The following is a 21,575-nucleotide window of genomic DNA, read 5'->3' on the forward strand; positions in this document are numbered from 1 at the left end:
AGCGTAATACGTGCAAACATCATAATAATTTTTGTGTGTTTATAGATTATATAATTTTTCTTTTAATTTCACAAATCAATGAGATAAAATGAAATAGGAAATATTATACCTATTCATAACACAGGCTACTCCGCACTAGTACATTATATAAATAGATATGCTTCGTACTAAAATAAAATTCCTTTTGTTTTAAATGAAATATTTAAAAAGTTATATTAAAATATTAAGATTCAAAAAGTGATTCCATAAAGCAGTTTTTCAATTATTGAGTTTTACTATATAAATTAAATAATAATAAAAGCTATAATTTTAAAAAATTTAAAAAATTTAAAATTTAAAATAATTATTATATTATTTAGTAAAATTTAAAATATTAAATTTTTAAATATATAATCAACAATAATTTGATAAACTCATTTAAATAAAAAAAATTCACATAAAAAAATTACAATTTAAAATATAAAATTTTAAAATACAAATGACAAAATAATTTTATAAAAATTTAATTATTTTTATTATTTTATGTAAAAAGAATTTTGTTTATTAAGGTTTAAAAAATAATATTAAAATTAGTAGTATAAAAAAATATTATAAATTTAATATTATAAAAAATTATATAAGGACTAGTTTGACTAATTTTTAAAATTTGAGGGATGAAAATGACTTACGTCTAAACTTTCAAGGACTATTTTGACTAATAAAAAAAATTTTATATGTCAAGTGACACGTGGCACCCACCTGTCACGTGGCACTTAACGTGACACGTCATCATCCAATTGACGGAATGATTAATTTGACTAACAGTTTATCTTGTAGGGATTAATTTGATTAAAAAAATCATTCGAGGACGAAAATGAAGATCGCGTGATCTTTCAAGGACGAATTTGAACATTAACCCGTAGTTTCACTGCGTGAATGATCCATAGAAATAGATAATAATGAACTTTTATATATATATATTCGTATGGTGGAGCTTCAAATTTTAGAGTGATCCAGTTTGGCATTTTTTTTAAATTGACACTTAATTTATATAATATTTATTAATTATTATAATAATTAATAAATAATAAATAAAATAAATTTTAATTATTTTGTATTAATTTTTTTTGTTATCAGACATTTTCGTAACAGAGATAAAATCTGCCAGTTATTTAATATATACAACACAACAAGGACAATGTACTTTGTTACATATCATCTCATCATGACATTCTAGATTTTGTTGACAGCATAATGTTTTGGGGAAGTAGAGTAATATATAGTATAGGAACCTCAAAAGGGATTATAACATAAGATAGGGTAACAAAGTAGTGGCTTAGCCAACCCTGCAGAGAATGATGACCCTTCTTCCATGTTAACCCTGTCTCCCCCTTTGATTTTCCAATCAAAACATTGGATCAACGCTGCAATTGTTGTTTGTATTACCGTTAAAGCAAGAGAAGATCCAGGGCATCCTCTCCTCCCGAACCCAAATGGAATGTACCTGAAATTTGAAATCATTCAATCTATCTACATGAATAATCATACTAAAATGATATATACTAATAATGTGTACGAGGAATGTTAGGGGCGAGCAATTTTAGTGTTTTGTAACTATTAATTAGCCATCAATAGTGTTTTTAATGGTGTGAGATTACATCTAATGATGGGAAATCACTCACTTTTGTTTTGATGGTTAAGTATTGACCAGAAAACACAAAAGTTGCTGGTCCCTTAGATTTTAGCATATAAAAAAGTACCTAAAATCATTAACACTCATTTTGATGATGTCATTATGTGTGGTTTCCAAGAACCTCTCGGGTATAAAGTTTTCAGGATTGTCCCAAGATTGAGGGTCTCTCATGATGGCATAGACATTGATGAGTGTTCTTGTTTGAGACTTTACTTCATAACCATTGATGATGCAATCTTGAGCAGATTGTCTAAGAGCAAACGGTGCCGTTGGATGGAGCCTTAGCACTTCCTTCACAATAGCTTGGAGGTAAGGTAGATTTGGAACGTCCGATTCGTTGACCATCCTAGTTGACCCCACCACTGCAGCAATCTCTGCCCTCAGCTTGTTCAGTATTATTGGGTGGTTTAGTATCTCTGCCATGCTCCATTGCAATGCCACAGAAGACGTATCTGTTCCCGCAAGAAAAATATCCTTGCGTTTCCACACATGAAACAAACACTTTTGGTAGCTACTCACATAAATATTTCTATATTTTTACACGAAAAGATGATGTTAGAATATTTTATGATGGACTTCTATTAATTATTGATTTTTGTCTTTGTAAAAATAAATTAAATATTTAAATATAACAGTCGTGGAAACCTATCAAATGATTAAATGATTTATTTTAGCTTTTAGATGTCATTATATATTTTTGTCTTGTAATTTTTGGTTCGCCACCATTTTCTTATAAAATAAAGAAGATAATAGTGTAAGAATAAATTTTTGATGGTTAAAACCCAATTACTACATAGTACATATACATGTTATAAGAAAAAGATTCACATTTTTATCTAATTCTTTTGATGATTATAAATTCACAAGATTTTTAAGTGAAAATAGAAAAATTATATTATTTAAATTATAATTCGTTGGACTCACACAAAGACACTTATATATGAGTAACTACACAAATATATTTAGGTAAAAATAATTGTTAAAAATCCATAAATAACTTAACATATTGTTAAAAAACAGAAATATATGTTTTTTTTTAGGATGTAAATCATTCTTTTTCTTATGTTTTGTATGTTTTTTTTTTAGGATTTGAACGATTCTTTATCTTATATTTTGGTGTTTTTTTTAGTTTTGACATTTTTTTTTTTTCAAAAAAAATTAGAATTTACGTAATAAATGGTAAAAGATGAATTAAAATAAAAAGAGATAATTAATAATCATTAATTTTATATTTTTTAAAAAATATAATTTAAATAATTAATTAGTATAGAGTGTAGTTTAAATATATTTTGTTGACTTATTGTTGACTATACCTTCTTAGTTCCTGGGAAAATTCTTAACTAAATTATTTAAGATAATCCGTATCTAACACTTTATGGATATAAAATAAAGAATAACTTACTAAGAAGAAAGCCTTGATGTCATTCCTTGTTAGCTTGACCTGAGCGTTTGGATCTCTATAAACTCTTAAGAGAATATCCATCATATCCAAGGTGGTTTCTCCCTCATCATCACCACCATCATGTTCATGTTCCTCCATGATCCTTTCCAAGATGCGGTCAAATTTGGCCACTACTTTCGCAAGCTTCTTCCCATACCCAAACAAATCAAACTTCCCCAAAGGCCCAAGAACCTCACCAATGCTCAACTTAGCACCAACCTCCAAAAACTCCTTAACCAAACCATGAATCTCCACAGCATCATCATTATTGTCGAAACAAGTAGTGCTCATGGCCATCCTACATAGGATATTGTTGGTCAAAGTAGTAAGCTCAAAACCCAAATCACACTCTCTGCCCTCACTAGAACAAACCATAAGTGATTTCAAGAGCTTCTTAATCTCTTGTTCCCTCACGTGCATGAATCTCCCAAGCTGAGAACTCGAGAGAAGTTGAGTCACGCATAGCTTCTTCATGAACCTCCAATAAGGCCCATATGGTGCAGCAATAAAATAAGACCCTTTATAAAGAAAATACTCAGAGGAACCGAAGTTGGGGCGGTAGCAAAAGTTGAGTTCATGGGTTTTCATTACTTCTCTTGCAACATGGGCATTGGAAACAAGTATGCAAGTTGAGGCACCTAAACGAAGCTGAATCAGAGGGCCATAGAGATTGGCCAAGGCTTGAAATGACTTTGGTATCACTGAGCCTAGAAGATGAAGGTGTCCAATTATTGGAAGTGACGGTGGAGATGGTAGCTGTTGGGGTCGAATTTCATCGCTGCTGGAATTCGAGGTTCTTATTTTGCTTCGGAACTTGATGATAATAAGAGTTAGAATGAAGAAAAATAAAGAGGAGGAGAACATGTAGAAAGAATAATCCATAGCACTATAGCAGGTTAATAGTTTCGGGGACACAGAATGTGGTTCTTTAGTTAATTAATAAGATAGCGAAATACAGAAAATTGGAAGAGGTTAGCATAATGAACAAAAGACAAACGTCAGATGGTCCTAATCCTCCTCAATTATTAAAAGTGGTCCTCATATTAAGGAATATATATATATATATAAACTAATGAACAATGATATATATTCGTTTCTTTCAATTGAATGCATTAGCAAGATACAGCAGCTAGAATGACAAGATACACAATCAGCAACCAAATCTATAGTGTATATGATATTTTGCATCATTGCTCTTTTGCTCAAAAGGTTGACTACAGAATTATTGTGTATTTGTTATGTATAATTGGAATTACATAATAGGAACTTCATTATTGGTTTTTTTGTGTTATGATATTATACCATTTATTAGTAATTCATCTTTTGAACAATTCAGTTTTTTTTTTTTTTTTTTTGGGCTGATGGTATTCAGTATTCTCTCTTGCAAGTTGAAATTTTTTCTTTAAATGTAATGGGACTCTTTTCAATTCACAATATACCTGTCCTACCCACTCCCTCCCTAATAATATTGATTATTGATTGATATGACAAAATTGATACCAGAAAACTTAATGATCATTGCCAAAAAATATTGAATTGATCTTATTTTCCTTTACACTGATATTTTTATTTTTAGGATTTTGTAAAAAAAAAAAAGTAAAAATAGTTCAAAAAATAAAGATTCCTCAAAAAGTAACTGATAAGTAGTCTACAAAAAGTCAAAAACTCATACTAACAACTAAGGAAGAGAGCTTATTCCGCCAAGGTAATAGGCTAATGCCTAATAGCCAACGTCAACATTGTTTTTGGGAACACAACAAAACATAGGTTAAAAAATTAAGTGATTAAAAATTCGATAACGTTAGAAAGATTAAAAATAAAAAAGTGAGAATTTGTTTTATTTAATATTTATTAATTGTTGTTAAAATTAATAAATATTAAATAAGACAAATTTTAACTGTTTTTCGCAAAAGAAAAATTGTTACTAAATATTTCCGTTATAAATTTTAACGAATAAATAGTCTAGCGAGGTAGTGTAGCCTAAGTTACAAGGTGAAAAACTCAGGTGAAGTCGATTTTACGTGAAATTGATATCTAAAAGCTGTTAAATGAAAATTTAGTCAAATCAATCAAATCATTTAACAGCGGTCAAGTATTAACTTTATGCGAAGTCCTGAGTTTTCACCAAGTTACAATCATGCATTCTACAATTAACGCCAACAATAATTCATTATTTATTCTATTTACCAAAAGCATTTCTTTTCCCCCTCCCACCACAAGGATGTAAAAAATGGCCTTGTCAACTAGGTGACCAGATCACCAAAATATGCTTCCTTATAAAGCCTCGCGTTCCACGCATCAAATAAAAAAATAACACACATTTTCAAAGCGTGTTTCCCATTTTGTTAATAACAATTTGAGAGCGTTATTATAAGAAACACACATACTAATGCCGATAGATGAATGAGTCTGCCTTCAACTCCAAGTCTCCAACCATGGCAACCTTGATCGGTTGCCAATATTACTATCTTTTGTTCCTTCTTTGGTTAATCTCTAGTGTCACCTTCTTTCTAGACATTCACACTAATCATCTTCGTAAGCAAATGTCTACTTCACTAGCACAATGTTGGGATCAATTTAACCCCATAGTAATCATCCCTCTTGTTAGTTTATGTGCTAATTTGCCTACAACACAGATCATTGCGCTTGCTTCTCATTCATAATGGCTTCATCATCATCATGAAGATCAGAGAGGTATTATATTGTATTTGTACGTAGAGCATTTATCAAGATTTCAAGCACTCATCATCATGGTTATTATTGGAGACTTCTTTAGTTTAATTTTTTTGCAGTTGTATTTGTATACTTCAGTTTCATTTTTTCTCCTCTACGCACGGTTGTATGGCAAACCAATATAATAATGGGATGTGTGTATATGTTATAAATTTGTTCAATACGGATACATCATGATTTTTTCTTTGAGATATCAAAGATGATATTTATATATAGAAAAAGTATATGGAACTAACTCAAAATCAGTCAAAATGGAACAATTTAATTAATTATAACTATAGTAATTAATTTTATTTATTTATGATTTAAAATATTGGTTATTAAATGTTTCACCACATTTAAATTAGGAGGAGATACGTTCAGTATCATTGCAACGTAAATCACGGAAACTGATTCAATTAGCTTCCGTCTCTTCACCCTCCTTCCCTCTCCAAATGCCTAAAACATGATAAATTAGAAAATAGATTTAGAATCATCCAATTTAACAAAAAAAATATATATCTTAATACCTAATATAAACATCATTCACATAGAGATTTTGATTTCACTCAAAAATATTTAGTTAGTTTTTGGCTAAAACTATCTTGATTCCCTAGCATTATTGATTCAGTGACTGTATCACACTGTTTGTGACCCAACCTTATTTTGTTTCCATAATCACTGAATCAATAATATATATAGATAGTTGAAGGCTTGAAGTTACTAATTGAAAATCATTAAATTTAAAGTTACTAATTAAAAATTATTAAATAATTTATTTTTTTTATTAAATTATTATTTAATAATTTTTAATTACCAAACTCACGTAAAAACAACTGTACAGAATATTCACTCATATATTTGAACAGTTTTGTATTAACATAGTCATGAACTAAGAGCCCGTTTGGGAAGTAGCAGAAGCTACTTTTTTTTAACTTTTGGATTATGAAAAGTCATAATCTATGTGTTTGGCACTATTTTTAAAAAAGCTTCTAACTTCCCGAAAAGTTAATTTGGAACTTTTTGAAAAAGTAGAAATATATGACTTCTTGCTTCTCGAGAAGTCATTCTACCACTTACTTAAAAAAATTAATTTTAAAACAAAAAAATTTACTTTCCTTCTTGATTCTATGACAAATACTGACTCTTCATCACCATTTTCACACAAGGTCTGCTAGAAGCACTGGCCTTCCACTATCATTCTCACGCAATGTTCCAAGTCTCACCATTTTTACATAATGAAACATCTGATGGAAGTATTGATCCTCCACCACATTTTCAGACAATATTACATCTGAACAACTTACTGCATATATTCCTTCTAAATATTTTTTTATTATTTTATCACTATTTTTTATTATTAAATTTGTATTCAAGTGTGGTATGAAATTTCAGTTTTAATTTTATTTTTTTCATATGTAATTTTATAGCTTATTATTATTTTCATAGTTAATTATAACAAGTTCTTGACCTCAATAAAGGAGAAGAGAGTTCTAATAGGAATAAAAATAAAAAATAAAAAACAGCAATAAAATATACATTGACACACATTTTATTTTTATTTTTTATTTTCACCTACCATATCATACACAATATTAGTGATTAGGTTATGTAAAATCAACATTCAATATTAAAAAGTATTTGTTATCATCGTTATTTTAATATTCATTCTCTTTTGTAAAAAAAATTTATCTTTTGAGTTATTTATCCAAACGCTACAACTTTAAAATAAGTACTTTTATAACTAAAAATCCAAACACAAAATAACTTATTTATAAACTGCTATTAATAAAAGTCCTTATGTTTTAAGCTCCTTTTCCAAAAGAACTTATTTAAGTTATTTACCCAAACTGGGCCTAAGTCCTATTCTAGAAACATCTTGGTCACCTTTGGACAGTTCTTGAGTGCAAGCGAAATTATTTAGTTAATAGAGATCTATAATTAGTAGAAAATTAAATGATTTACTTGATAAATTTTACCGTCAAAAAATAAAGTTATAAACCCTAGTTTATAAAATTCTACTTGTAAAAACTATTTTAATAATAAAAAATGAACTTTTATTATTAAAAAATAAGACAGATTATTCTTGTAATTAGGGGTGGAACTTAGTTAATGGCCCTCCAAATTTTTTATAAAAAAATTAGTAGTACTTCTTCAAAAATAAAAAATTGTTTAGTTGGCCTAAATATTTTGTTTTTATTGCACAATAGTTTTTAGTTTTAAACATTAAAAATATGTTGGATTGTGATTTATTGGCTTTCACAACACATCAAAATTGAAAGATAAAATCAAATCAAATAAAAAAGTTATCTAACAAAAAAATATTAACACAAAAAAAGATCATCTAACAATCAAATCAAATAAAAAAAGTAAATCAAATAAAAAAAGTTATTTAACAAAAAGGATAAGAATAAAAAAAGATTATCTAATAAAATAAAAGATAAAAATCATCATTATAAAAAACACGCTACTTTACTAACAGCTTCTCTATTCGTATTTCGCAACTCTCTATTCAACAAGTAATACTCTTTCTACCTTTGAGTTCAAATATAAAAAAATAGATATTTTTTATTTAATTAATTTAATATTATTTTATATTTTACTGTTTATTTAATTTAATTTTTTATATGATAAAAAATATTTAGAATATTCAATAAGTATTGATATTATTTTATTTATATAAATTGATAAAAAAATTCAATAAATATTATAAATTTTAATATTTATTCTTCTAACTTTTTTTTTACATATTTTACAGGATATATATTCAAATTTTTATATAAAATAATGATAAAAAATTAAAGAATTAATACATTTTTAAGAGGAAGGCTAATATTTAAGAAGGAGAGTACTATTATAAATTATTTGCTATTTTTTATCTGTAGAATTACTTATTTATTATCTTATTAGTAACAAACTTAAAGAATAATTATATTTATAAATTTTATTTTAATATAAATATTATTATTAAATTTTTATGTTAAATTTTGGTCCCTCCAAAATTTTATTTCAAGCTCCGCCACTGCTTGTAATCTATGAAATACGGACATTTTGTTAGATTATCATGTTCGCATGTCGAATATATTTTGGACACGACACAAATGTTTGTTGTGTCTAATCAGGTCTTAATAAAAAAAATTCCAAACACATTTGAACACACCTAAATACCATCACATGTGACTTGTGAGAGTGTCCAGTCATATTCTTAACATATGTATTCTTAAAATGAATTTAGAAATAATATGTATTATTATTTATTAAAACAAAAAATATTTTAAATACTTTGTATAATTAAAAGAAGATATTAAAGACAGTTAAAATTTTTTATATTTTATATATCAGTCATGCTACACATACATTCAAATCTTTTTAGCAACCAAATCGAACCAAGTTGGTCCACTCCTAACAAAAAGTAGTTTCATCAGTGAGAACGTGAATACACGCTCTACGTGTTTCTCCTCATTATTTTTCTTCTTCTTCGCATTCCTTCTTTTCATCGTCGTTCTTTTATTGTTATTATTGTTGCATTTTTTCCTTTTCCTGCTTCTCTTTCTACTAATTTTGCAGTATTATGTGTTTTATTATTATTATTACTATTATTAAGGGAGTAAAAAACCAGAAGAATAATGAGAAGATAAAACAAGAAGAAAAAATAAACAAAAAAAGAAGAAGATGATAATAATAAAGAAGAGGAGGAATAAGGAAGAGGAGGAGTTTAGAGTTATCATTAACTAATTTTAGTACATTTTTAATTTAAATAAGGTGAACTTTTGGTACATGCTTATTTTTAATTGAGTTTGTTTGTGTGTCGTCGTCGTTAAGTAATTTCAATGCATATGGATTTGAATTTCAGTATTTTCTTGATTTAAATAAGGTGCACTGTTGGTTTAAACTTGTTCTTAAGTGAGTTTATTTATATGTTGACTTAGGGGTGTTCATGGATCGGATCCGATCCGCGGTGTTTATTCGAATCCGAATCGAAAATTGCGGATATAAATCTGATCCACAAGACTATCGGATCGGATAGAATCAGATCCGTACACTAATAGGATCGGATCGCGAATTTTATGTAGGTATCCGCATATCCGATCCGCATATCTGCGTATCCGTAAAAATAAAGAAATAAATAATTAAATATTCTTTTATATTTTATTTTAACTACTAATTTTCATATATGTTGTATTATTTTAATTTATTATTTAAGAAATGTATGTTTAATATTATTTTAAAAGTAAACATATTTAAAAGAATAGAAAAAATGAATTTTATTGATATTTTTTAATAAAAATAAGCTTTTAAAAATATTTTTGTGTTTTGCGGATATATTCACTATCCGATCTGCAAATGTGCGGATCGGATCGGATCCAAACTTAAAAACTGTGGGTATTGGATTCGATCCGCATTCACCCTATATGTTGTCATTATTAAGAAATTTCTGTGCATTTTGGATTTAAACTGTTATACTTATAAAAAGAAGACAACGATGATAACAATAACGATAAAGAAAACGAAAAATGAGGAAAAAAGAGAAAGAGAAGAAAAAAGAGCAGTAGCTTATTCTTCAAGTGTGTTAAAAGTCATCATTATTTTTAGGACAAACTGACACACATGAAAAAACACCGAAAACTTATAAACACGACACCGAAAACAATTTTATATTACACAAAATTGTATTTCAAAATGCACCAAAACTACCATTAAACGTAACATAAATAAATTCATCGAAAAAACAATTTAAAACTCCTATATTCCATTCAAATTCAAACCTTCAGGCTTCAACCATGAACACTGATTTTAAAAAAAAACTGAAATTATTCAAAACTCGTAGAGAAAACAACTACACAAACATTAACTATTAACACACTACATTAACTAGGAACGAACCAAACATCGTTCACTTGATTCAATTCAGAACAATAATCTTATTCGCTCTGATTCAACTGATCTAAACTTGCATCATTCATTGTTTTTTAACGCAAAAAACCTATATGAATTTGATTTCAATGCTTGATTTGACTGTTTGATCGAAAAAGAATTCAGATCAAACAACATTCATCTTAAAAGTAAAATTCTGTAGAAAAAGAGGGCAAAAATTTGCAGAAAATGCATAGTAATCCCAAAAGAAAACAAAATTCGTAGATAACATAGAAAAATCAAAGAAAAAAAGAAAATCCACAAAAAAAGCATTGAGAGAGCAGCAGTTTACGTTAAAAGTCTGTTACATATTAGGGTGTATGTATATAAATAGTTTGGTTGAACTTAATTAGACAAATCATTTAAGTGTAAAACTTTATTCTTTATATACTTTATTCTCTCTCTCTCTATATATATATATATATATATATATATATATATTGTCTCTATATCTCGTAAAATTTAAAATTCTAGTATCTACATATTCCATATCACATATCCGTGTTAGTGTGTGCATCATAGCTTATAACAAATCTCATATATAAATATAAAATGAAGAACTATTGGGTTCCACGTGAAGCACGATACTAATTCTGAGAGTGCATGTGTGAAAAAGCGGGACATACCACCTTGGAATTTAAAAGAACTAAACTAAAATAATGCCCACAAACGTGTTATCATTATCACACTATCTAATATTCTAATATATCAAATTATAGAGTTCATCTAGAGAAAATGGCAATTGGCATTTCAAATTTTCACAATTTTTAGTTGAATTATTTTACCAACGAACAAGAAGTGATCTCAGCCACAAACGTGTATCTATGGGTGTGATGAAAAAACCCTTTTTTTTCATGCATACGAATGATACGATGCCAAATCGTTTAAATGTTCTTAAATCTCTGCGAATATCTAAGACCAAAATTCTAAAGTATAAAGCCGCCATTCGTGTGGGACAAGGACACTGAATTATATGAACAGAAAAAAAAAATATGAACTTGAAAGAAATCTGTGCACAAATCTGAGGAAATATTATTGTCATACATTGTAAGTAATGGTACAAAAGTAAACTCCAAAAGTACTTGGACGCAAAATGAAAAACGAAAATTATATACAAGGGACTGAAATATTCCCTGACCCTACAATACCTACCCAAAACCATCAAAGGATGATGGAAAGAACAAGAGTGCAAGCCTACTAAGATGTTAGAACAAGAATTGTAGCAAAAAATTACCATCAATCTTATCACCTTCAATTTGGAGTTTGAAGATATGAATGAAGCAAACTGGGAATGAGAAAATATCTGCTGAATCAGCTGGGTGTAAAATATCATCAGACGATGATTTTGCAACAAAAGTTCTTCCCTCTCCTCCTGCTTATGTGTGTGTCAAATCCAAATTGATCTCTGTTTGGAATCGATATGAATATCTACTGAGTCTGAAAATGATCACCTCATGGACATCAATGTACGAACTCGTTTTTCTCTTTCGGCTTTCTTGGCGCTTGGTGTTCTCTTAAGTCTCTGCAGCTCCTCCTTCACCACTTTCTCAACACTATCAATTGAATTGAGAAGCTTCATCTGTGGAGTTAACTCTGACTGCTCCCCTTCGGTCTGATTGGCAATGTCGAGCAGAATTTTCGGAACCTTGCCGCTGGGTGTTTGGAGCTTAACACCTGATGCCGGCTTTGGGGTGATCTCAGAGAGTTGAGCATTATCTGAGGACACAGAAGGATCAGGAAACAGCTGATCCGCCGGAAATGGATTCCCAGTTTGCTGGCCATCGATTTCTCCTAACCGAGCTCTCCTCCTTTCAATTGCCTAAACAGAGTCCAATTTCAAACTTAGACTCACAATATAAGCTACCATGACCACAATCATATGCTGCAATCAGTTTAGTGCTTTGCAAATAACAGAACACATATATAGCGTGTTTGGCATTATGGATTTCTATTTGCAACCCCAAAAATATCATTAGCACAAGACCAACTATTTAACTTGCGCAGCCATTGGGAAACCAGTTTAACATATAAAGGAACAATGATTGCGATATTTAACAAAGGGAAAAAACTATTAACACTCGTCAATTCAATTAAACACTTCAGTCTCAAGCAGCATTCACAGACACAACCGAAACTGCTTACACAGTAATTAGATTCTTGCAATGTTGATGAAGAAGGGCAATGACATGCATGATTGCAGAAACACGAACGAAAAGAATTTCAAATTTGGCCTTGATCCCCAATTTAAATTTGAAACTCCCGTAGGTGCACCTTCAGATTAGAAATGGTTCTTAGCTGAGATTTGATTACACAATTATTGAAGCTAGCTAACCCTATAATAATTTGACGAGCAAAACACAACTACTTTGTGTCTCCAATTATTAATTTCAAAAAGATAAAGCAAATACGAAAAGAAAAAAGCAAATTCGCAAGCAAACAAAAATGAAAATGAATTATACATACGGAAAAGAACAGAAATGAATAATTGAGGAAAGAAAGAGAGTTAAACGGCATCGTTTTGTAGGACTTACGCGCACAACAGAAGAAATGTCCCTAAGAGGGGTTCTAGGGTACCAAGAAGGTAGCACGCTCCGGGAAGAACTACCGCGACCACGACCACGACCCCTTCCCACTACTCGCCGTCCACCACTTCTCGACGGGCTATTGTTCTCTGCACCAGCAGGCGCCCCAACCGCACCGGTTCTTGGTGTTCTGAACCCTCCACGAGCAAGACCCGACCCGGTTGTAGACGTTACCGGTTGCCTCCGAGCGGATCCGAAGACGCTGGAGTCAAGTTCGTCGTCCAAGAGTACGCCGTGGAGTAAAGCTCGCCGGCGTGCAAATAGAGCGGCGATGTCGACGGCAGTGGAACGACGATCTCTTGCTTCCGGCATGGCTGAAATGGAAGCAAAACAAATAGCAGAGTAAGAATAATAATAAGAAGAAGAAGGAGGTGTAGCGTAGCGTAGCGTATTGTGCACCTCACCGTACCCTAGGGTTTCGGCTGTTTCTCTCTCTGTGTTGAGCAGGAGTAGTAGTAGTAATAACGGAGGGAGAAGCAAGTGCTGGAAAGAAGACCGAAATGGCAAGTTTTCAAAATGTGAAAAAAAGGCGCACTTATAGCACTCTCCGCTATTCTTGTGAAAATCAAATCAGCCTGCTCTGCTGCTCACTCTGCATCTTGGGGGAATTTCATTTCAGTTTCACCACGTGGCGCAATCTCCCACCATCTTAGCCAAACGGCTTCTTTTGAATTTCAAATCCTCCTTTGGGCGGGATTTTTCTGCTTCTCTGTCTTTCTTATTTTTTTATAACCTTTTTTGGGTCTGACTTGTATAACTTTCTGCTTTTCTGTCTGCTGCTCTTGTTTTGGGCCTTACCAATAACACCACTCAATTTCGGGGCTATAACTAGCTCAAACAACTATTTCAAAAAAAAAAAAAACATCTTTATTGTCTCTGATTCATAATGGACTCACAAAAATAAGCTAGTGTTCGAATTTTTCTTTTAACTTTTGCTCATCATGTCCAAAAACAAAAACTTCTGCTCATCCACTTTTTTGTTGGTTGATTATTAATTAAAATGGGAAACTCTCTAGCAAAATGTAAATAACTAAATATCCTTTCATCAAAAACAATTTAGCTTCAGCTCAAGCTAATTAGAGATGGAGAGTGCAAATATAAAGCTTATACTCCTTTTTTTTTTTTAAAGTGCATTTCTTTTGAGCACATAGAGACACTAAATAGGCAAACAATATTGAAAGTATTGATAGACCTAATTTCATAAATCTCATTCCATGATCAAAAGTGTGATTCGGGTTGTGTTTCTTTTCATTTTTTCTATACATAAATTCAAATTCAAAATTTTATTAATTAAATTGTACAATATTTATTGTCAATAATGACTAATTTTTTCAAGTTATATTAACTGGAGAGAAATGCTAAGAACCGTCAGAATTTATTGTTTTTTACCATCACTTAACTATCAACTTGATTTCTTTAGTCTAGTAATCCAATAACATACTTTTATCCCATACTTTATGATGACTAAAAATAATAAATTTTAATGGCTTTCTAGCATTACTCTTACTTGAGAATATGGTCAGCTAGTATATTTACTCAATGGTAGTTAAAGAACTAACTTGAACTAGATTGATTTATGCATGTATGGTTAGGTTGTTAGAGTCAGTTAGAAACTTTGCGGATATAGCAAGTGATTAGTTACAAGTTAATTAACTGATAGTAGCATGTGTAATTGTGTATTAAGCTGATAGTACATTAGGTCCCGTGGTTAAAAATAAAGCTCTTTAGGAAACATGATGAGTGTATAGAATAGAACCCCTCTGATACTAACTTGTTGCAACCACAGTCTAACCAATGTGATGGAAAAGTGGGAACTTTTGTGTTAACAAATTTAAACCTATAAATTGAGAAAAGCAAGGAAGGTGATGAATGACTAATAAATACACAGTTTGAATTTGGTTAATGCTTGATTATGATTTATGAGATAGTCACCAATCTCAATCTCTGTATAAACACCCATAAAGGGAGAATGAAAGAAAATAAAAGCTAGGACAAACAGCAACCTTTTCCAGCATCATCATCATGGTTATTAATAATTATGGTGGTTCCCCTGAGACTAGTACCATTGATATCATCAGCACCAGAAAGTGGTTTCTTGGCATTAATTTTGTATATCTCAGTTAGAATGGTGATAAAGCAAGTTTCAACATTCGTGGAATCAAGAGCTGATGTCTCCATGAAGAAGAGGTTCTCCCTGTGTGCAAAATCCTCTGCATCTTCAGTTGGAACCGCTCTGAGTCCTGCAAGATCACACTTGTTTCCAATAAGCATCACAACAATGTTCTTGTCAGCGTGGTCCCTCAGTTCTTGTAACCACTTAGCCATGTGTTCGAACGATTGCCTCTTAGCCATGTCATAAACTATCATTGCTCCAAGAGCACCTCGATAGTATGCACTAGTAACTGCTCGGTACCTGAAATTTCAACGAGAATGCTAATTACAGAGTTCTCAACCAGAATTTTTCTTAGGATACTTGTATTTTAACACTACACTAGTTGAATTATCTTTACCGTTAAAGTTTTCTTGGATAGCTAAACAAATTTGCCCAAAGGTTTGATAAAAATAAGTTGTAGAATAAGGTTCAATCAACACAAACTTCCACAGCAATAAAAATATCAAGCAAGATAAAACTACTTATAAATATCAATTTAAGTACTAGACTAGACACTCATCTTACGATTCTACAGACTCTTATATCTATGGAATGTTCCATAACACCATTTTCATTTTCATTCACCTTCAACGATGTCGTCAACAATCTCACTCGTACTAAATGATACAAACTACTACTCTTAACTCCATAACATTACATAATCTCTATTTTTGTAAATGACTTCTTCAATCTGAGATGATTTTTCTTAAAAACTACAATATTCTTAGCAAGTAACAGAATAAATTACAACAAAAATGCTCTATACCAAAACACTTGTACCTCCATTTGTTATATGACTCTAACCCAACTTAGATAGCACTCATGCATAATTGATGGACACACTCATGCAGCTGCATAGTATTGTTAACCAAGAATCCCATTGCTTTGATGAAAACAAAAAAAAAAAATTGTTCTCTATAAACTATATATGCCCCCTCTCTTCTCAACATCTTCTTATTTGATACAAGTTATAATTCTAAACACATAAAAAGGCAAATAAAAAAAATGAAATTGTTAGGAGAGAAAGCAAAATGAAAACCTTTCTTGGCCAGCGGTATCCCATATCTGAGCCTTGATGGTCTTGGTATCAATGATGAGAGTTTTGGTCTGAAATTCAACACCAATTGTTGCTTTAGAATCGGCACTAAATTCATTCCTGGCGAAACGCGCAAGAAGTTGCGTTTTGCCAACAGAGGAGTCACCGATCAAAACCACCTTGAACACGTAATCAATCTTCGTCATCCTCAAACCCTATATATATATTCCTACGTACATCGCCTCATACGTATACCTATACCTATACCGCTACCTACGTATTCCACAATGTTAAACCTTTCTTCACATGATACCAACAACAAAGATGTTTGCGAGGGAAGAAGATCAAGCAAATTACTCTACACAAATAATTTCAAAAAACAAAGGAAGCCAAACATTTCCTTCTTTCTAACCTATTGCTCTCAATTTCTCATTCATTATTATCTTTAATTTTTCATATCAAGCTAAGCTATCGTTGATTTTCTTTTTTTTTTTATCTTATTATTATAGCTATATTTCGTATTAAAATATTACGTTGATTTTTTTTATTTAGCTTTTAGTTTTTATTCACTTTTATATCATGCTGTCGTGAATCACATATATGCATGTATAACCAAGAAAATAAATAATAAATAAATTAAACAATATATATATATATATATATATATATTTTTTTAAGGTTACAAAATTTTTTGGTTTTCCTGGGTCCTCTTGTTAGAAATGGATTTCCACTATTATCTAGTATCCAACAGTTGGGGCCATAAGGTTATAAAGCCCAACATACACCAACCCACATGGGAGCCCTGTTTATTGGGCAGAATGGCAGATTGTCCACATAATATTAAATCCACTTTTTAAATAAAAAACAAATTCCGCTTAAGGGGTTCAATTTCAATTTTCAATCCTGCATCTTATATATGCACTAACTTATTATTAGTGACAGATCTTTAAATAGAATTTTAATCTACAGTCGATTAATCTTTGGCCTGGTTGAGAATATCATAGACAAGAAAAAGGAATATTAGACCCTTTTAAATTAGTTTGCGGTTTAGTTATGCTGTTAATTCCTATAATTTTATCAAATTTATAATTAAATTTTTATATTTATTTTTTTTAATTAGGTTTCTACATTGTTTTTTATTTTCGAATTAAATCCTTGTTTGTGTAAAAAATATTAGAATTAACGAAATATTTTTTCGCAAATTGAAAGTACTCACAATTAAAAAATTAATTAAAACTTTAATTATATATTTTTTGGGAGAAATATTCTATTATTTCAACGTTTTTGACACAAAAATGATTTAATTACAAAATAAAAAATAGTATAAGAATTCAATTGAAAAAAAAAAATATAAAGATGTAATTATAAATTTAGTAAAATTTAGAGACCAACATAATTATTAATAAACTTTAGTTTGTAAGAATTTTTATATTTTATAATTGTTACGGTGGGTAACCGGAGATTAATGGGCTGGATGGCGTTGGTTGGCCCAAACGTACGAAGGAGGAGGCTTTCAAGGGGTCTGCAACTCGGTGCCCTCCGTCCGACCTGTGCGTGCGAAAGAATGGGGGGTGGTACCTGCAAAGACACTCCGATGCCTAAGTCAGTAAGGGCGTTAGCAGGTCTAGAGAGTATTGGGACTTAGAGATACCTGAGGGGTGTCAGTGTATTTATAGTAGTGAACCAATAACCACCGTTGGAGTAGTGCCACCTTTCTAGGGTGTTAACCGTCCCTTTATCTTAGGGAAGTTAAGATATGGCTCGTGAAGTGGTTAGAGAGATTCTGGGGGCAATTACTCATTCGAATGAATGCTTATCTGCCAGCTAACCCTCGTTCCCGACTTCTTTGGAGCAAGTCGTGACGAGTACCGACTTCGTAGTGGCTGATCTGGTGAAAGGTGAGGTCAACCCTTTGGGTTGGGCCTTTTTATTTGGATCCTGGGCCTTATTCGTTGGGTCAGGGTATGAACAATAATATAATTTAATTTTAATATATTCTCAATCTTATTTTTATAATTTTATTTAAAAAGAATTTTAAATCCATTAAGATCTTTTTTTTTATTTTTAATACAAAATATTTTTACAAACTGAACAAATCCTTAATTCTTTGCTCGTTTAAAGAGAGGGAAAAAAAAGGGGGAAAAAAAAAAAAAAGAAGAGGATGGGGTAATTTTGGTAGTTTTCATCGTTTGAATTTGATGTGAAGCAACAGAAAATATAAAACACAGAAGAAAACGGATCTGAAACTCACCAAATCCTTTTACCAATATTTTTTTTTCTAATGTGTTAGTTTCTTATCTATACCTCTATGGTATTTTGCATTATGGATAAACCGATAAAGTGAATAATGTTATATGGAGTTATTAATATGAAATATAAGTTATAATATATATTAAAAATAAATTAAATAATACACATATTTTTACATAATATGTAGTTCAGTATATAAGTAGCCTTTTTGAGATAAGTTAAAAAGAACTTAATATAATTCTTTTACACTTCTCTCTTCAACCAAGAAAAAAAAAACTACAAAATAAACCTCTCTAATTTATCTTCGAAAAAAATTTCATTTTTCTCTCCTATAAAATGTTAAAATGACACTTTTTTCCCTTTTATTTTATAAATGTATATTCTCTTCTCTTCTAACTTTTAGAAAACCTCTTCTTTAATACATTTTAAACTTTTTATGTTAATTAATGTTAACTTTATCCATTTTTTAAAGAAAAATAAATTATTTTTGGAAAAATTATTCCAAAAGATCGTTAGGAAAATTTAATTATTAAAAAAGTCCTTTAAAACTAAAATTATTAAGAAGGACTAGATCTTTTTATAATATTTAAGAAGAAGAATCAAATCTTTTTATAAAGAGATAAATATATTCTTAACTATTTTTTATTTATTTTTTATAATCTTTAATATATGCTGTTTGATTCTCAACGCTATATAAATATGTATGAATATTCACTTGGGATTAATTAGTTAATTAATTTAGAAAAAATTACTCTAAAAGATCGTTAGGGATATTTAATTATTAAAAAGTATCTTTAATATTAAAATTATTAACAACGACTAAATCTTTTTATAAAAAGACAAATATATTTTTAATTATTTTTTTATTTTTTATAATTTTTATATTAACAGTTTTTATTTTTTCTAAAATTTTAGTAATTTTTATTATTTATTTATTTATTTATTTATTTATTTATTTACTTTTTCTATCTTTTGTCTTTTTTTTTCGTTGGATAAAGATCACTAAAATAAAAAAAAATAAAAATAAATAATTAATTAATAAAAATTACTAAAATTTTAAAATAAAAACATTAAACTAAAAGCCCATACAAAATGGGCACCCAAGAAAAAGAGACTATATGCAGATAATGAAAAACCATAAGACTGAATTACCTGGGAGGCTTGCGCCCATAAAAAATCGTAGAGCCACCCATTAATGGTAATGGAACTCTCCGCAAAGTTTCCTCCTGTGATATGAATAACTACCTTTTGATCGCTTATAGTGCCCCAAACATCTGACTGCATTTTCCAACTGAAATGGAATATGACTATTGAAATTACATTGTAGAGAAATAAACTTTATAAAAAAATAATTAATTAATTAATTAAAAATATATTTGTCTCTTTATAAAAAAATTTGGTTCTTTTTCTTAAATATTATAAAAAGATTTAGTCTTTCTTAATAATTTTAGTATTAAAGATCCTTTTTAATAATTAAATCTTTCGAACGATCTTTTAGAATAACTTTTTATTATTTTTTTAAAAAAATATCCATTAATAAAAATTTTATTTTTTATCATTAAATTTTATTTACTAAAATACTCTTTAATAAATTATTCTTTTATTGATTAAATTATATTTAAAAAAATTAATAATTATATTTTTTTCTAAAATACCCTTCAATAATTTTTTAATTATTAAATTATAATTTTACCAAAATTTTGGTTAACAATTTTTTTATATTTTACTATTAATTTTTCGATTTCTATGTATATTATTTTAACATTAAATAAAAGATTTTAGTAAGATTATTTTTCAATATGAATATATATTAATTGTTATACATATTAACGGTGGTAATATTTTTTTATTTAATGTTAAAATAATAAATATTGATATCAAAAAATTAATAATAAAATATAAAAATAATTGTTAACAAAAAATTTTGGTAAAATCACAATTTAATAATTAAAAATTTATTGATAGATAGATATTTTAGAAAAAAAATAATTTAATTATTTTTTTTAAAGTATTTTGGTAAAAATACAATTTAATCAATAAAAAATAATTTATTAAAGAATATTTTAGTAAACAAAATTTAATAATAAAAATAAAATTTTTGTTAATGGGTATTTTTTAAAAAATAATTTATTTTTTTTAAAAAATGGATAAAGTTAATATTCGTTAACACAACAAATTTAAAATGGATTAAAGAAGATGTTTTTTAAAAATTAGAAGGGAGGAGAATATATATTTATAAAATAGAAAAGAAAGGAGTGTCATTTTAGTATCTCGTAAAGGAGGGGAGTAAAATTTTCTCTTATCTTTATTAAGATAATAACAAAAAATATACTTTTTTTTTTCTTGATTTATTCTTTTTCTTAATTTCTTTCTTCGGATCCTCATCTAAACAAACTACTATCAGGGTCGTTGTAAATGTCCACTCTAAGATCTTATCATTAAGGTTTTCTCTCTAGGATAAAATATTAAGTATATTATGCCACTTGCATTATGTAAAATCCACATTTTAAATTGACTCTGACTTAACATTGAAATTGATTTGCAAACAGTTTCATCAATAATTGTTATTCGTTTTAATCCAAATCAACTCAATTAGATGTCATCCTTTATAATTAATAATTTCCACGTGGAATTATTATTTAAAATTATAAAAAAATTAAAAGTTATGTTAAAAAAAAATGTAGATCATAAATAGAAGGCTACTAAATTTAACATAAAACTTATACTAGACAATAATAGCCAAACCAAATTATAACTTATAAAGTTTTATCAAAAAAATATATATCTTATAAAGTGAAAATTATGATTGCTGCTAA

At 29.1% G+C, this 21,575-nt stretch overlaps 3 protein-coding genes across 3 annotated transcripts; all 3 read right to left on the reverse strand.

Annotated features, from left to right (window-relative positions):
- Positions 1-1,119: 1,119 nt before the first annotated feature.
- On the reverse strand, positions 1,120-4,131 carry LOC112758629 (cytochrome P450 93A3-like). Its single transcript, XM_025807338.3, has 3 exons — positions 3,075-4,131; positions 1,740-2,146; positions 1,120-1,483 (listed from the first exon to the last, which is right to left on the reverse strand). The coding sequence occupies exons 1-3, from the start codon at positions 3,993-3,995 to the stop codon at positions 1,273-1,275; spliced, it is 1,539 nt and encodes a 512-aa protein (XP_025663123.1). The 5' UTR covers positions 3,996-4,131; the 3' UTR covers positions 1,120-1,272.
- Positions 4,132-11,749: 7,618 nt separating this feature from the next.
- On the reverse strand, positions 11,750-13,886 carry LOC112758184 (protein POLYCHOME). The gene is made up of 3 exons (XM_025806788.3): positions 13,726-13,886; positions 13,271-13,635; positions 11,750-12,558 (listed from the first exon to the last, which is right to left on the reverse strand). The coding sequence occupies exons 2-3, from the start codon at positions 13,631-13,633 to the stop codon at positions 12,187-12,189; spliced, it is 735 nt and encodes a 244-aa protein (XP_025662573.1). The 5' UTR covers positions 13,634-13,635; positions 13,726-13,886; the 3' UTR covers positions 11,750-12,186.
- Positions 13,887-15,165: 1,279 nt separating this feature from the next.
- On the reverse strand, positions 15,166-16,923 carry LOC112758185 (ras-related protein RABA4d). The gene is made up of 2 exons (XM_025806791.3): positions 16,513-16,923; positions 15,166-15,734 (listed from the first exon to the last, which is right to left on the reverse strand). Exons 1-2 carry the CDS (start codon positions 16,713-16,715, stop codon positions 15,308-15,310), a joined length of 630 nt encoding a protein of 209 aa, XP_025662576.1. The 5' UTR covers positions 16,716-16,923; the 3' UTR covers positions 15,166-15,307.
- Positions 16,924-21,575: the final 4,652 nt, after the last annotated feature.

The sequence above is a fragment of the Arachis hypogaea genome, chromosome 16 (genome assembly GCF_003086295.3).
Source record: "Arachis hypogaea cultivar Tifrunner chromosome 16, arahy.Tifrunner.gnm2.J5K5, whole genome shotgun sequence".
NCBI lineage: Eukaryota > Viridiplantae > Streptophyta > Magnoliopsida > Fabales > Fabaceae > Arachis > Arachis hypogaea.